Here is a 16,679-nt window from a genome sequence, read left to right as displayed (position 1 = left end):
TACTTTTGTTGCTTTTGTTGGGGTTTCTTTGTGCCTCCTAGATCTGGATATCTGTTTCCTTCCCCAAATTAAGGAAGTTTTCAGCTATTATTTCTCCAAATAAATTCTTTACTCCCTTTTCTCTGTGCTCCTGGGACTCCTGTAATATGAATGTTATTACACTTGATGGAGACATTGAAATTCTCTACATCTGTTCTCATTTTCCATAATTCTTTTTTCTTTCTTTTGTTCAGCTTGATTATTTTCCATTACTCTGTCTTCTGGGTCATTAATTAGTTCCTCTTCTTCCAGCCTGCAGTTTATTCCATCAAGCATGTTTCTCATTTCATTTATTGAGTCCTTTTTCTGTGCTGTGTTACTTCTTATCTCTGTGTTAATGCTCTCATTGATGTGCTCCACTCTTTTCTCAAGTCCAGTAAGTATACTTGTAATCATTGCTTTAAATTTTCTTTTATCTGTTTCACTTAGGTTTTTTGCCACGTCCTTGTCCTGTTATCTCATTTGGGAGAAATTCTTCTGTCTTCCCATTTTGTATAAGTCTCAGTGTCTGTTTCTATGTGTGAGGGAAGTCAGCTACTTCTCCTATTTTTGAGGGCAATGGCTTTATGAAGAAGAGGTCCTGTGGTGCCCTGCAGTATAGTGTCCCTTCTTCCCCAGGACCTGGCACTTCCAGCAATGCTAAGTGTACTCTGCTGTTGTGTGGTCCTGATAGTTTTATGCTTCAGGGCAGTCATCTACAGATGCCTATTGTGGGCAGTGTTTGGTCCCTGCCCTGAATGTAGTGCATTTTAACTAAATGTGTTCTGGTCTGCTTTGTGAAATAACCTGTCACCACCATCACCTAAACTGCAGCTTTGCAAAACTTACCAGATAGGAGCCATAGTATTGGCACGGGTTTGGGCCAGTCTTGTAGGAGAGGGGGCCTGCCATGCTGCCACCTAGGCAAGAGTGACTAGGAAGGTTGTTTTCCCCAGATCGTGAGGGGGTGGTTGGGGCTTGGTGTAAGCAAGTTAGGTAATGAGTGTGGGCCCAAGACTGTTTTTTGCCGGTAGCTCTGTATTCTGACAGGCAGGTGAGGTAATTGGTACCTGCCAGTTCCTTTTTACCTGGAGGTCTCTCTCTCTCTGAATGCCCTCACTCTGGAACATTCTCAGAGAGGAGTAGCTAACCTCCCTACAGTGTGCCCCCAGGCACTCCAGATTGGTTTTTGCAAGCTGTGTCCATCCATAGGCTGTTTGCCCAGCCTTCTCTCCAAGAGCAGTCCCAGTGTCCCAGTCCCAGCTTTCCCTGAGCCAAGCATGCTGACCTTTAGAACTCCAGGCTTTAAGCCCCACTGGTTGCAAGAACTCAAGAAATTCAGGCCCTCTCACTTTCCAAGCCAATTGCTGTGGGGATTCATTTCCTGTATACTTCCCTATGTGTTAGCCTGTCTCTTGCCCTTCTCCAGATGGTAACTTCCTCCCTACCCCATTGGCTACGATACATTTTTCTCCCAAGTTGAGTCTCCATACTTCCTACCTCCTTTGATGTGGCCTCCTCTCTACCTTTATTTGTGGAGGTGTTTTTTTTTTTTTTTTTTTGCCAGTTTTCAGATTGATTTCTGGGGTATTTAGGATGATTTGATTGTTAGAGATACGAAGTTTGTATTACCTGGAGACAAACTCTTATGATATAGACTCATACTTAATCTAAAGGCCAAGAAGTGCCACCTCATTTTCTAATGGTTCTCTATAAAGAATGTCACTTCTTACTAGGCTTTATTTCATAGTATGTCACTTAATATTTTGAGATTATCCCTTTTTTAGAGGACTTAGTTTAACTATGATCTGACATAGAGTTCCATTTGTTTTTAAAACAATACAGATATACCAGAATGGCTAGTATGTTTGATACCATATTGTGAAACCTAATAATTTAAAATGATATTTACTTCTTCCTATTTCACAAAGATGTAGTGACAAATAGAATATTGCAAATACAAATAGTATTTTGTTTTTCAAAATGGCTTACCAGTTGTTCCATTGGGTTTTTTTGTTTTTTGAATAATCCTTTTGTCCTCACTAAATTTTGATACCAACTTTAGTAATTTAATTTTGTATACACAGCCTATTTTGGGCGACCATTTATTTTGTAATAGTCCTTTCTATTTTAATATTAGAAGGAGTAGTCCTTCATCATTGCTCTTCCTTTTAAAAGCTTTTTTGCTTTTCTTAGTTGTGTTCATTTTTAAATTTAAAAAAATGAATGCAATATTAATTTGAAGAGATGTATATTATATTGCAGTGTAATTGTGATATCACAAGTCAAAAAAATAGAGAATAAAAAGTATGTGGCATAGGAATCTGTAGTTACACAAATCCGAAACTTTATAATTAAAACAGTTTAAGATGGTATAACACTTTGTGAGTGTATTTTTAGTAGTAATTATATTAGTAGTAGTAATTTTCTTATTACAAGCTCCACGTTTCTTTAATAGGGTCTTGTTCTGTATATGGTAGTGTCCTCTCACCCATAGGGCATACATTTCAAGACTCCAGTGAATGACTGAAACCACGGAGATAGTAACACACCCTATATGTACTGTTATTTTTTATGCATATATACCTTTGGGAATGTGTAATGTATAAATAAGGCACAGTAAGAGATTAAAAATAAATAGTAATAAAATAGAATAGTTATAACAAATACAGTGAGTTATTTCAGTGATGTGTCTCTCTCAAAGTATCGTTTTGTCCTATATTTACCCTTGTGATGATGTAAGATGATAAAATGCCTACATGATGAGATTAGGTTAGGTGAATGATGTAGGCATTTTTATGTGACATTAGGCTACTATTGATCTTTTGACCATAACGTCAAAAGGAGGATTCATCTGCTTCCACACTAATGGAAATTGAAACTGTGGATGAGGGATGGGTACTATACCTAGCAACTAACAGAGGGGCCATCTCTTTTTTCAGGTTATCCTCTTGGTAGTTTTTACTTTTCCAGTTTTTATTTCATGGTAACATACAGAGTAGTTAACAGTATTTCATAGAAATCGATATATTGATTGGGGTTGATTTTTGTAGTCATTTGATACATGTGACTTATGTGACTTAACAGACAAAAATGTCTTTGTAAACTTGACGGTTGTTCTACTTAAACCTTTCTTTTATCTGAATAATGTGCAAATTTATTTATTAGTTTCAAATGATATTTTTATTATGTTCTGTTTCTATTATTCATAGTTTAAAAAAACACAAGCTTATGATTTTTATCTAAATATTCCATAAACTTTTTTTAATACCACTTAGTTAATAAACCATGCTTTGAAAGAACTAATGGAAATAGAAGAAGTGAGTGAGAATGTATTACAAGTTCACCTAAATGGTAAGTATGTCATAATTTTGCCATTGGAAATGATATAAGCCATGTGAGCTTTTTATAATACAAAACCTAATTTACCTAAAATGTTTAAAGGTGGATGACAATTATATTTTAAAAACATGATCCATGTTTAACGACTTCCACTTTAAAGTACCATATGCATTATTTTTAGAAACTAGAATAATAATAATAATAATAATAATATATAAAGGAGGCACATAAGGACTCTTGTTTTTTGTCTTTCTTTTCTTAAAATAAAAGAATCCCAAGGTAGATAGTTCTTTGAGTCTACCACGTCTTCATTGCTGTGCTTCAAAAAGGAAGTAATGTAAACAAACAGGCTTTTGACTTTTTTCTTTCTAGTTAAATTTAAAAAGCGTTAGAAAACTTACTTGACTGGAAAATAACCTGTGCTCTATCAAATAAATATTTCATTTTAATTAAATATTTTTAAATGGACTTTATTTCAGGACTGCTGCAGATCAATGATAAAATTGCCCTAAAGGAAATCACAAGACAGTTAAATCTGGAAAATGTAGTTGGAGATAAAGTTTTTGTAAGTATTGTTTCTATTCCTTTATTAAATAGGCTTTAATGTTTGCATGGCATAGATATTTTTATATTTTTGAAAGACTAGGGCAGGTTCAGAGATTCTAAATTGAAATCTGAAATATTCTTGTCATAAAAAAGTATAAGGTTCTAGGATGCATTTATTCATCATATCTTTATATTTAGATTTTTTAAAGTAGATCACACTATAAAATAGTCAAGAAATCCGTGTTTCTGTAGATATTATCTGAGTTTGTTTCTTTACGTGTTAAGAGAAATATCTTGATTCTCTGTCCTTGGAGGTAGATTAATATATTTTTTAAAGTACTACACTCTAGCAGTCTGTTTTTAGTCTTTTGAGACTTGGGTAGCTAGGTGTAATGGAAAATGTGCTGAATTTGAAGCTATTAAATGTGGATTTGAGCCTTGTCTTGAAACTATTGACTACATGGCCATCATGGCTAGTATCTCTGAAGTTGAGATTTCTCATCTGTGTTAAATGTGCATTATCTTCTCATACTTCACAGATTTATTCTAAAGACAAAAGGGAGCATTGAACATAATTTATATTTGAAAAATGCTGGGTTTGTGATGTACTATACAAATTTCAGTTATCTCTTACAAATGTCAGTTATCTCTTACTATTAAAATGTTTTCAAAAACTTATTTATACCTCATTATTGTAGCAGCTTGGAATCTCAGGATTGGTGAACATCAGTTACTTAAATGAAACTGATCAGCAATGTTCTGGAACTTTTATTAAAATGTTTACCCTATCACTTTATTTATAGGGTTCAAGAGAAACATTAATTTATAGCTACCTTAACTTTCATAATGAAATGACTACCTCTCCTACTGCTTACTCAATTAAAGTGGGTTGTATACATCCCAGTTCATTTTCTGCTCACTGGTGATCATACAGTACTATCACTCTAAAATGTATACTCTTTTCTGCAATGGCATAGCCATAGTTGTAAGCCTCTTTAGTAATTACTTATAAAAAGTTGAGCCAATCGTGTGTTATCCTTCTACACTGTCTACAGGTTCATAATGCCCCTTCTATAAGTCTAATGTTCTGTCTCCTGTTCAGACTGTACTGTTGAATACAGTGGCCTACCTGATCAAGGAGATTTACTATTAGGTAGGCTCAGTTTGGCCTTCGGTTTGCAATCGATGTAGACTGGTGTTTCTAACTTTCCTAAATGGACCTATTCATATTGGATTCATAGGAATTGATTAAAAAGTCACCGTTGTTTAACATCCTGGGTCATTACTTTTGTTATAGCATCACATAAAGACATTATTTAACTTCTTCATTATATAGATCAGTCACCTGAGGCAAACAATATATTTAGCTTACCTAAGGTCATAAAATGACAAAGGCTGGACATTAAGAACCTAAGTCACTTAACTGAACCCAGAGTCTTTCTGTTTTGATATACTTAGAGCAAATTTCTATATTCCTGTAAATGTATATGGATATCTATATATAATACATGTATATGTATTCATATAAGGATATTCTTATATGTGCATATGTATTTATATAATGATAAACTTAATGTCAGGTATAACTGTCTTTAAAAAGAAGGAGGGTGGCATCTGGGTGGCTCCCTTGGTCGGGCGTCCAACTCTTGATTTTGGCTCAGGTCATGATCTCCCAATTTGTGGGATTAAGCCCCAAATCAGGCTCAGCACTGACAGCACAGAGTCTGCTTGGGATTCGCACACACTCTCTCTCTCTTAAAAATAAATAAATAAACTTTAGAAAAAAGACTAACAACCTTTGAATAACTTTGGCTACTGACTTACCCACAGCCTGTGAGCCTTTATTTATATTATGGTAAACACTTCTTGCCCTACCTGTCTTGGAAATAATGTTGATTTGACAACATGCAATTATAGTAAAATATGTGCAAGTTCTTAAAAACCTATTATGCTATTTTGTATCAGTTCTCTCAAAATTGGGAAACAAGTGGATTTCTTTCCTCTGATATGTCTTTGCAAATTTAAAGTTGGTTATTTATTTAAATCAAAAAATCTGAATAACGTAAAAATTAATGACTTAAATGAAAAAATATTTTAAAGGGCCTTTATCCACAAGCTGGAACATCAGGGTAACGCATGTGCTACTCTCTTAATTTCCACATAGAATATATTTAAGTTTTATCCAAAAATGTTTTGGCTGTGTTCCAAGTAAACAGCCAAATTTGATATGATATATACACATTCTATGATATGCTCTTGAATAGGTAAAAACAATTATAGTATGGAATATTTGAGGCAAATTTCTTCTCTCATTTCCTTTTGGATCTGATTTAAATTCATGGGCATTTTTTAATGTTCAAATTAATCTGAGACTGGCAAGAGCTTAATGTATTTGAAGGACAATGGAGTTTTAGTTCTCTGACTGTATTTAGAATATAGCAAGTCTTAAAAACAACCTTTAAAGTTAACATTTTTACAGATTTTATCTGGAAAATGCAAAATTGTAAACATGACAGAGTAATGCCATTTTCAACACTATGCCATCCCTGCTTCAACATTTTAAGTTTTTAATGATGCACATAGAAATATCCAGCTCAGAATCTGACTGCTGACTAATTTGAATCTAGAAAAAAATAGATACATAATGCCTATATAATGTCCAAATATCATAGTCCTCTTCTTTATTTCATTAAACTTTTAGTCATGGTGTCTATTTTTGTTGTTCAGGGAAGCTTTGCTGAAAACCTTTCATTTCTTCTGGAAGCTTTGAAAAAAGGTAAATATTAGCATATTTAACACCATCTGAAGGTATCACCTACAGTATATCACTGATACAGATGGACGTAATTTTGTATAAGATTAAAATAATTTTCCATATTGTATAACCTGTATCTTTTCACTTACTTAACAGTGTGTTGTGAACATCTTTCTGTGTCAGTAATTAGTGAGCTACACCATCATTTTTATGGTTCTCATTTATTCTGTTTTATAAATTAATTATGCTCCAAATATATTAAATTAGGTTCTTAATCACCAGTTCTGGACATTCTAACTTTGTACAATTAGGAAGAAATGTTTAAATTGTCATTTGGATTTTTCCTGGGGTAAATTTTAGTGAGTAGAATTCTTGATCAAACTGTACCACATTTAAAAGTATAAATATAACCAAACTACCTTGGAAGTTCTATTTTCTAAACGTATTTGAGAGTACCTTTTCCTTCACAACTTTTATTCAAAGTTATTATTTTTCATATTTGCCTAAGAGAAAAAAATACATCTCTTAGTTTAATATGCATAATGTTGGTGTTAATGATGCTCACCACTTCATACTTTTATTGGGCACTGATATTTTTTGGTTTGTGTATTTCCTGTTGGTTCTTTTGCCTTATTTTGGTGATGTTTATCTCATACTCATTCATGAAAATTCTTGCACTTATTTTTCTCTTAAATTTGGTTTGGACTTTTCTGCTGAAGTTTTAAATTTTTTACATAGTCGAAATTTTTGTCTTCAGATTTTGAAGACATCTAGTTAATGTTTTCATCTAACATATACTTATAATCTGGTGAGAACTTATTTTGATAAGGTGTAAAGTTGAGATGTGACCTTGTATAAACCACTTTTCCCCACTGATTTGTAATGGCATATTTTATCAAATACTAAATTTCTATATTATATAGGTTTGTTTATAGACTTTTTAAGTAGTCCTCGGGCTTTTCATGCCATTTAGGTTTCTGTATATGTTTTATTATCTGTTAAATGTCCTCTTATCAGATTTTCTTTTCACTCGTGTGTGTAAATATAAAGCCTAAACTTTGGGGCGCCTGGGTGGCGCAGTCGGTTAAGCGTCCGACTTCAGCCAGGTCACGATCTCGCGGTGCGTGAGTTCGAGCCCCGCGTCAGCTCTGGGCTGATGGCTCAGAGCCTGGAGCCTGTTTCCGATTCTGTGTCTCCCTCTCTCTCTGCCCCTCCCCCGTTCATGCTCTGTCTCTCTCTGTCCCAAAATAAATAAACGTTGAAAAAAAAATTTTTTTTTAAAAAGCCGTAAACTTTAAGGTAATAGCGATTCGTCCGTTAAAGTATTTTCCCTCATTGTAATGAGAAAAATGAATTCACAGAGTCATGTTGAACTTTCCCTACTGTTGAAATATTAAAATTGTCAGGGCAGGGCTCAAAAAGGAGTTAAAAATGGCTTTGGTCGAATTCATAATTTAACAATTTATTTGTAAAAATTTTAAGCACCTGGGAAAATGCACTTTGTACTTCTGCTAACTAAACAAGTCTCTTTTGAAGCAAAAGTTTTTGTTCATAAGTTAGTTGCTCCCTTTATTATTAATACCATAGTGTTTTGGAGTATGTAGGTGTTAAGAGATCCTTGTCAATTTTTTGATGGTAAAAGATTATGTTTCCATAATTTAAAAAATAATGGCATAATCACTTAAATAATTCTTGAGTTTTTTATTAGTAAACTAGAATCTGGTAATTAGACTGTGAACTACTTGAGGGCAGTAAGGGCTATCTTGTCATGTGAACAATTTTTTGTTGAATAAATGTACATGCACTGTTAAGTATCCTACCCATAGTAGTTTTTTTCAGTATGTATTTGTTGAATTGAGTTTTAACAACTAAAATGTAGTGAATAATTTGGAAACTTAAGAAAGGTTGATATAATTGCTTATTAATATAGAACTCTTATTTTATCTTAGGTGACAGGTCTAGTAGTTGCCCAGTGATCTTCATATTAGATGAATTTGATCTTTTTGCTCATCATAAAAACCAGACACTCCTCTATAATCTTTTTGACATTTCTCAGTCTGCACAGACTCCACTAGCAGTTATTGGTCTTACATGTAGATTGGTAAGTTATTCTTTCTATTAAAAAATTGATTATAATATTTAGATAATTAAAGCTTAATTACTGATGTAGTCACTTATGTAGGTGATTATATTAAGCATTTCTTTCAAATGTGTTTTATCAGTGCCTTGTGCATTTATCCTACTTTTCAGCTTAGGTTGAAGGAAACAATTACTCACACATACTCATAAACTAATACCTCCCTCTCTCCAGTGGAATCACTGAATGAAAATGCGAAGTCAGATTATGCTAGTATAATTTCTACATTAGCAAGTAAAAAGACAATGAAATAATCTTACTATCATGTTATAAAAATTGCTAATTACTTTTATATTTAAGATTCATTCTATATTTTGATAATGCTTGGAATTGAGTAAAAATGATACTATCCCCTCTTTGTAAGTACACATCTTGAGAAATGGAAGGGATTACTTCTGTCAAGATGTCACAGTAGATAGTGGCTTCTTTGCTTTTTGGGGGGATTTTAGAATGATTGTAACCATAGTCTCATTGTTGCTATGACATTACTTTGTGAAGACTCTACATGTTGAACCCTATGTACCTTCAGATGGCTACACAGGCCTTTTTTTTATCTTCTTTTACATTATAAACTTTATTACTGAATTCAGATAAAACTGGTACTTAAGGGTCATCTCTCTTCTCATGCTCTGGCTGCCATGAGTCTGTTGTTTTCATCCTTCTTTTCCCTCCTGCATTCTTGGTAGCCTTGTATCAGGCTCATTTACTTCTTTTTCTTTCCTGCAGCTGTTTTTTTTTTTTTTTTTTTTTTTTTTTTAGAACAATGAAATGCTTTAAGTCATCTTTCAACAGTCCTCCTGCCAGTGCTGTTTTTCTGTGTAGTGTCTTTCTCTGTTTTCTTTTCCCGGTGCTCTAGAGCTTATGATATATGCCTTCATAATAAGCCTCCCTCATAGAACATCTGCCAGGTCTTTATTTCTCCTTGCCAAAAGCAGCAGTTATACCACAGGAGTTAAGGAAGCATCTTCTTGCTAAAAAAAAAAAAAAAAAAAAAACAAAAACAAAAACAAAAAAAAACAAAAAACTCTTTGGGTAGAAGAAGCAGTGGCAAATGTTATTGACCCAATGAAGGACCAAATAAAGAATCAGCTGCTCCCTAGCAGTGTTATCTTAGGCCTTTAAAAATTCTACATGTATAATTCTCCAACTATGCAGTTCAATTCTAAGTATATCCATATGTCCATGTTTATAGGAAAAAAGTCAAAAGATGGGTGGATTAGTGAGTTTGCCAGCAAACAACCTCTTCCCTGTGGAAGTATTTCTTTTTTGGTACTATCCCCTTTATTCCCACATTGCCAGCTTCTATCATTACTCTCCACCACTAAAATATCTTTTACTTCTACCTCTTTCTTTCCATTCCCAAGTTCAAGCTCTTAATTATTGGTTCTATAGAGTGTTGTTTCCACTACCTTTCAGGCACCTACCTATATGGATGATCTAGAACTACTCCTTAATAGAAAATAAATTTATAATACTGCTGTTTCTGAACATAACTTTTGTCTCTTTTAATTATGCTGGCACTTAACCTATTAAGAACATTCCAGGTTTTTTATTCACTTTCTCCATTCTAAACCCAAGTTATTAAGTCTTTCCTGTCTTCCTTTCCAGACTAACCATGATCCCATGTTGATCACTTGAATTCTTTCAAGCTCTATATGATTGGTTTCTCAACCTAGTAATTAGGAAAATCATCTGGGTAGATTTAAAAATCCATATTTTAGGGCCTCACCAGAGCATTTTTAAGTTTTTTTTTACTATAGAAACTTGACAGTAAACTTGATTTTAACTTTTTAAGGACAAATAGCACAAATGCAAGTAGTTTCTAAAATATCACTATAAAAAGACAAAAGACAGAATAACTTATCAGTGTCATGCCGTGTTCCTGCAAGTTTCCTCTCCTATAGTTTGTTCTTGTAGTTCAGCTTGCTTCAGCTTGAATTTATAGGTAGTTTTGTGAAGTCAGCTTTTCTCCATTACATGTACTATTTCTTGAGTCTTTGTTACATAAAATAATGAAGATATTTAAATTTTCAGGAATGTAATAATCTTACTACATTTTACCATTTCTTTAATCTGAATTCTTTATAGAATACGCGATTCCTTATTGAAATTCTTGGTGATGGGGCACCTGGGTGGCTCACTCAGCTAAGTGTCCGCTCTTGATTTCGGCTCAGGTCATACACTCTCTAATGTTTCATGAGATCGAGTCCCGTGTTGGGCTCTGTGCTGTGCCTTTCCCCCAGTCACACTCACTCTCAAAATAAGTAAATAAACACTTAAATTATTGGTGTTACTGTGATGTAGAACTATTCAGTAATAGTTACAATTCTTTTGCAATTGTTGTTGGTCTTAGAATGTTAAAGATTAACTGATAGTAGCATAGTAGGTAAAAGGCATGATAACACCAGGCCTACCAATGCTTAGAAGGGAATTAATAAAATTAGCTTGTGTAATAATTAAAGAAATCAAGGGAATGATTTGAGGTTTTGGAGGCTTACACAAGTTTTAAAGTTCAATTATGTATTATAGGATAAACATTGTTAATTACAGGTGATTGTTCGAATATGTATACTTCTAATATTGGTATGTTGTTTTTTAAAAAACATGCATCTTATATGGATTGTTGTTGTTGTTTTTAAGGATATTTTGGAACTCTTAGAAAAAAGAGTGAAGTCACGATTTTCTCACCGGCAGATACATTTAATGAATTCATTTGGTTTTCCACAATATCTTAAAATATTTAAAGAACAATTATCTCTACCTGCAGAATTTCCAGACAAGCTCTTCACTGAGAAGTGGAATGAGAGCATTCAGGTAACTTGGAACAGAGGCAATAATGTTAAAGTAATTTTTGTGCTTTGGTATACCATTGAAAGCAATAAAAACCTACAAATTAAAAAAAAAAATTGTAAATTAGCACAAAGCTTCTAATGTTACTGTAGCATAGAACTGCATTAACACAAATCATACACTTATGTGTGTGCGCATATGTGTGTGTGTTTTAAAGGAGATTGAAATGTCATATCCTAAATTTTTTCTCTCAAAAGAACTTTAGTGAGATTTTTGTTTTATTTATATCTACTTATATTTTAGATTATTTTGTTAATATTTAGGTTACTAAAAAAAATTTATTTTCTTTATTTACAAGTTTAGCAATAGTTGAGCTTAATGGTTCATCACTAACTATCCAGTGTGGATTGTTTTCTTTTCTAATTCTCAGACAGTTTTAACTTTTATCTCATTTGGGTCTCTTAAGTCAAGTAAGGCTTGGCATGGTTGTATTGTCTGTGTTGGTGAATATCATCATGTAGTCCCTAGAACCCTGAGAGTCTTAGCTACCAAGGCACATTCACATGTTGATTTAAAAGTTAACTAATAAACCTTGTGGACTCTATAAATTTACCTACACTTAAGTTGAATAGCCTAACTTATATAGACCATTGTCATATCAACTCAGCATACTAGCATCAGTTTATCTTACACTGACAAGAGTTTTCAGGGGTACCTGGATGGCACAGTTGGTTAAGCATCTGACTCTTGATTTCAGCTCGGGTCATGATCTCATGGTTCGTGAGATACTTTGGATTTTACTTTTGCTTTAGATTCTCTCTCTCTCTCTCTCTCTCTCTCTCTCTCTGTCCCCTTCCCCCACTCACACTCTTTCTTTCTCTGTCTAAAAATAAACAAACATTAAGTAATTTTCAGTTGGTAGGATGAAGGGAGAGAGTATGCCAGGAGTGTGTTTAATAACAAAATTGAAAAACTATTGCTGAATAAATCCCACATGGTAGAATCTTTCAAAACTATGGGTCTTGTGAAGGTGGAAGATAATGGAGAGTCCTTGGTTTTCAAAGAATTTGGAGGGGAGCCTGGTAGGCTCAGTTGGCTAAGCGTCTGACTCTTGGTTTTGGTTCAGGTCATGATCTCACAGTTTGTGAGTTCAAAACCATCATCAGGCTCCATGCTGACAGTGCAGAGTCTGCTTGGGAGTCTCTCTCTGCCCCTCCCCTACTCCTCTGTCCCTCCCTCTCTCTCTCTCAAAAGTATATAAACTTAAATAAATAAATGAATGAATGAATGAATGAATGAATGAATTTGGAAAAACTGATCTATAATATTAAATACTGATGCAAATAATTAGATCTTTAGACAATTAAATTTGCACAGTGTGTATTCACCGGCTCTAAAAAATATTGTTTCTGTCAAAGCAGTATTTTTTTTTTTTTTTTTTTGCAGTTTCAAGTTTTTATTTAAATTCTAGTTCATTAACATACAGTGTAATATTCGTTTCAGGTGTAGAATCCACTGATTTGTCACTTGCATACAACACCCAGTGCTCATCACTAGTGTCCACCTTAATACCCATCACCCATTTAACCTTCCCACTCCCCTCCCCTCCAGCAACCCACAATTTGTTCTCTATAGTTAAGAGTCTGTTTTATGGTTTGCCTCTCTGGAATGAAACTGGACCACTTTCTTATAACATTCACAAAAATAAATTCAAAATGGATCAAAGACCAAATGTGAGAAAGGAAACCATCAAAATCCTAGAGGTGACCACAGGCAGTAAACTCTTTGACATCAGCCATAGCAACTTCTTACTAGATATGTCTCCTGAGGCAAGGGAAACAAAAGCAAAAAATGAACTACTGGGATTTTATCAAGATAAAAAGCTTTGGCATGGTGGAAGAAACATTGGACAAAACTAAAAGGCAACCTATGGAAAGGAAGAAGATTTTTTGCAAATGACATCTGATACAGGGTTAGTGTCCAAAATACATTAAATACTTACAACATTCATAAAACAAAGACATCTTCTTTTCCAAAGAAGACATACAGATGGCTAACCGACACATGAAAAGATGCTCAGCGTCACTCATCATCAGGAAAATACAAATCAAAACTACAGTGAGCTATCACCTCATACCTGTCAGAATGGCTAAAATTAACACAAGAAACAACAGATATTGGTGAGAATTCAGAGAAAGGGGAACCCACTGCTGGTAGGAACGCAAACTGGTGGAGCCACTCTGGGAAACAGTTTGGAGGTTCCTCAAAAAGTTAAAACTACCTTATGATCCAGCAATTGCACTACTAGGTATTTACCCAAAGGATACAAAAATACTGATTCAGAGGACACCAGCATGGCTTAGTCAGTCATCTGACTCTTGATCTTAGCTGAAGTGTTGATGTCGGGGTCATGAGTTCAAGCCCTGCATTGGGCTCCACGCTGGGCATGGAGCCGACCTTAAAAACAAAAACAAAAGCAAAAACAAAACCTGATTCAAGAAGCAATAGTGATTTTAATCTTGAATATCAATACCAAATTAAATGTGAGAACTTTGCATTTATTTTGCTCTTAAACAATTTTTTAATTTTTCCCAGCTTTGTTGAGCTATAATTGATAAAATAAAAATTATATATATTTTAGGTTTACAGCTTGGTGTTTTGATATACAAATACATATAGAAATGCCACAATCAAGCTATACAATGCATCTATCACTTCATTAGTTACCATTTTCTTTCTATTCTTTTTCCTTTTTCCTTTTTCCATTTTTATTTTGTGGGAGGAGGTGAGAACACTTATAATCTATCTTCAAAACAAATTTCAGGTGTACAGTATTGTTTACCATACTCACATTTTTATGTGATATTTTTATTTATTCATCTTGCATAACTAAAACTTGATTCTTGTTTTGATTATAAAATATGGTCTACTCATATAAGTACTGTTAATTTTGTCATTTTTTATTTTTTTAAAGTTCCTCAAATGGGAACACGCTACTGGCTCATTTGGAAGAGCATGTGACTCTTGATCTTGGGGTCATGAGTCTACACCCCACATTGGGTGTAGAAATTACTAAAAGTTCACTGAGTAAATATTAATCAGTTCATAGGAATAAATATACGGTGAAAGGTGCATGGCTCATGGCTCAGTTGATTGAGTGTCTGACTCTTGATTTTGGCCCAAGATACCAGGGTCGTGGGATTCAAGCCCCATGTTGAGGTCCACACAGAACTTGGAGCTTGCTTAAGATTCTCTCCTTCTCTCTCTCTTAAAAAAAAAAAAAAAAATACAAGTTTCCCTTATATCCATGCCTATCTCCCTCCCTTTAGTACGGAGTAATTATTTGGTTTATAGCATTTCAAACATATACATACTGAAGTTGTTACTACATAAAGAGTTCAAACTTTGCATGTTATTTTTGCTTTCCCTTTCCCATTTTGTTCTGATGGATACTTCATATTATTCTTAGTATAACTGTACAGAATTGTATGCAAAAATGGTTGACTTTATTCTTAAAATTCACATATTGTGCTATGATATAATTAGGTGTGGGTTTTCCCTTGTACCCTTCTCCCCAAGTTAATCTCACCTGGGACTCAGATACTTGTCAGCTCAGGAAACTTTTTTTGATACTGTATCTTACTATAAGATTCTGTTCTTTAGGAACACTTTATATTTGGTACTTCCACATTGTCCCTTTCCTTAAATAGGTCTGTAGCGGATCAGAGCTCTGGATCTTTGGCCTCTGAATCCACTTTCAGTGCCTCACAGACTCACCTTGTACAGTTACAAGACATTCAAATGCAGTCTTTCATAGTATTTAAATGTCTTTGCCAGGTCTTCTGTTATTTCTGTCTCTACTTCCTGTCTTTTCCCAAGATGAATTACATAGCCCAGATTGTACTGTGCTGTCATTTATCTTTCTGTCCTTCCCAGCTATATTGCATTCTGTGCATCTGAGTGGGTATATAAAGGAAGTAGATGATAAGGGTTACTGATGAAGCATAATTCTGGATGATTTAGAAAATGGTAGCCGTGTGGTAGGAGGATGGCTAACGCTTGTGTTTTTGGTCATTTTTTGCTGATTCTATATCACTGAATTTAGGGGCAGATGGTAGAAATGAATGTGAGAAGATAGAAGACTGTCTGGTCTTTTGTTTGTTTCCTTTTTACAATTTTGCAGTTCTTTAATAAGGTAGAACTAGTACAACTGGAGTTAGTTCTAGAGTTTTCTTCCTTTTATCCTAATCCTCATTTGCCACTTACTTTTGGTGTGCTAATAGAGGAGCTTCATTTGAAAAATAAGTCAGCACCATGGCCAGAGGCCCTGTCCTGTAAGAGGGGAGGGCTGCATTGAGGGAGCTATCCTGTCTCTCAGTACTGACTATCCAGCAAGTTTTTCTGATTCCCATGTTATAACAAAGCAATGGTATAGATAACAGGTTGCCTGTGGAATTTCATCCAAGAAACATATTCAGGATAAGGTTGAACCTGGATATTCTGCCTAACTTGAATGTTTGTTGTAGTCCTACCCCAAATGAATCAAATAAGTAGAATGAACACCATCTCAGCATGGCAGTATAAGAGAAATTCCTGTAAAAGAGCATTTAAAAGGACCATAACTAATTCTCCTCAAAGGAAGTTCCCCCAGAATACTATAGCTAATTTCAAGGACCTTAGCCACTGTCATAACCTTTCCTGTTTAGTTAACAGAAGGTGAGAAGATTTAGCAGGAACTGACCAGGAGAAAACTGAAACTTGGAGGTGCAGGACTACTCATCTTCTGTCAGTATGCCACAATCTTCCTACATTGCTCATGCTGTTCCCTGTAGATGGAATGCTTTCTTTTTAGCGTATTGACTCATACATACAGTTTAAGCATTCTTTGTAATGCTTTACCTTGTTTTCCCAAATATAGTAATTCTTACTCTCTGTTGTATTTTGTGCTGAATTTTGGTCATCCCACTGGTGTGACTATAGATTCCCTTTTTAGACTAGAAAGTTTGGGATAGTAAGGATTGTTTTACCTTTGTGTATATTTAATCAACATAAAGGGATAAGAAGAAAATTAATAGACTGGAAAGTTCATTT

The 16,679-nt window shown here is 34.3% G+C and overlaps 1 protein-coding gene across 12 annotated transcripts in view; it reads left to right on the top strand.

Annotated features, from left to right (window-relative positions):
- The window catches only part of ORC4 (origin recognition complex subunit 4), an 82,502-nt gene that overhangs the window by 56,656 nt on the left and 9,167 nt on the right, over positions 1-16,679 (top strand). For all 12 annotated transcript variants that reach the window (XM_045479749.1, XM_045479740.1, XM_045479738.1 and 9 more), the window contains 5 exons: positions 3,297-3,372; positions 3,840-3,925; positions 6,634-6,682; positions 8,611-8,762; positions 11,439-11,612. In XM_045479749.1, the coding sequence (XP_045335705.1) occupies positions 3,324-3,372; positions 3,840-3,925; positions 6,634-6,682; positions 8,611-8,762; positions 11,439-11,612 (510 nt within the window). In that variant the 5' untranslated portion in view covers positions 3,297-3,323. The remainder of the gene's footprint in view (positions 1-3,296; positions 3,373-3,839; positions 3,926-6,633; positions 6,683-8,610; positions 8,763-11,438; positions 11,613-16,679) is intronic.

The sequence above is a fragment of the Leopardus geoffroyi genome, chromosome C1 (assembly GCF_018350155.1).
Source record: "Leopardus geoffroyi isolate Oge1 chromosome C1, O.geoffroyi_Oge1_pat1.0, whole genome shotgun sequence".
Classification (NCBI taxonomy): Eukaryota; Metazoa; Chordata; class Mammalia; order Carnivora; family Felidae; genus Leopardus; species Leopardus geoffroyi.
The sequence above is the reverse complement of the archived record's forward strand: the minus strand, read 5'-3'. Positions and strand labels throughout refer to the sequence as shown.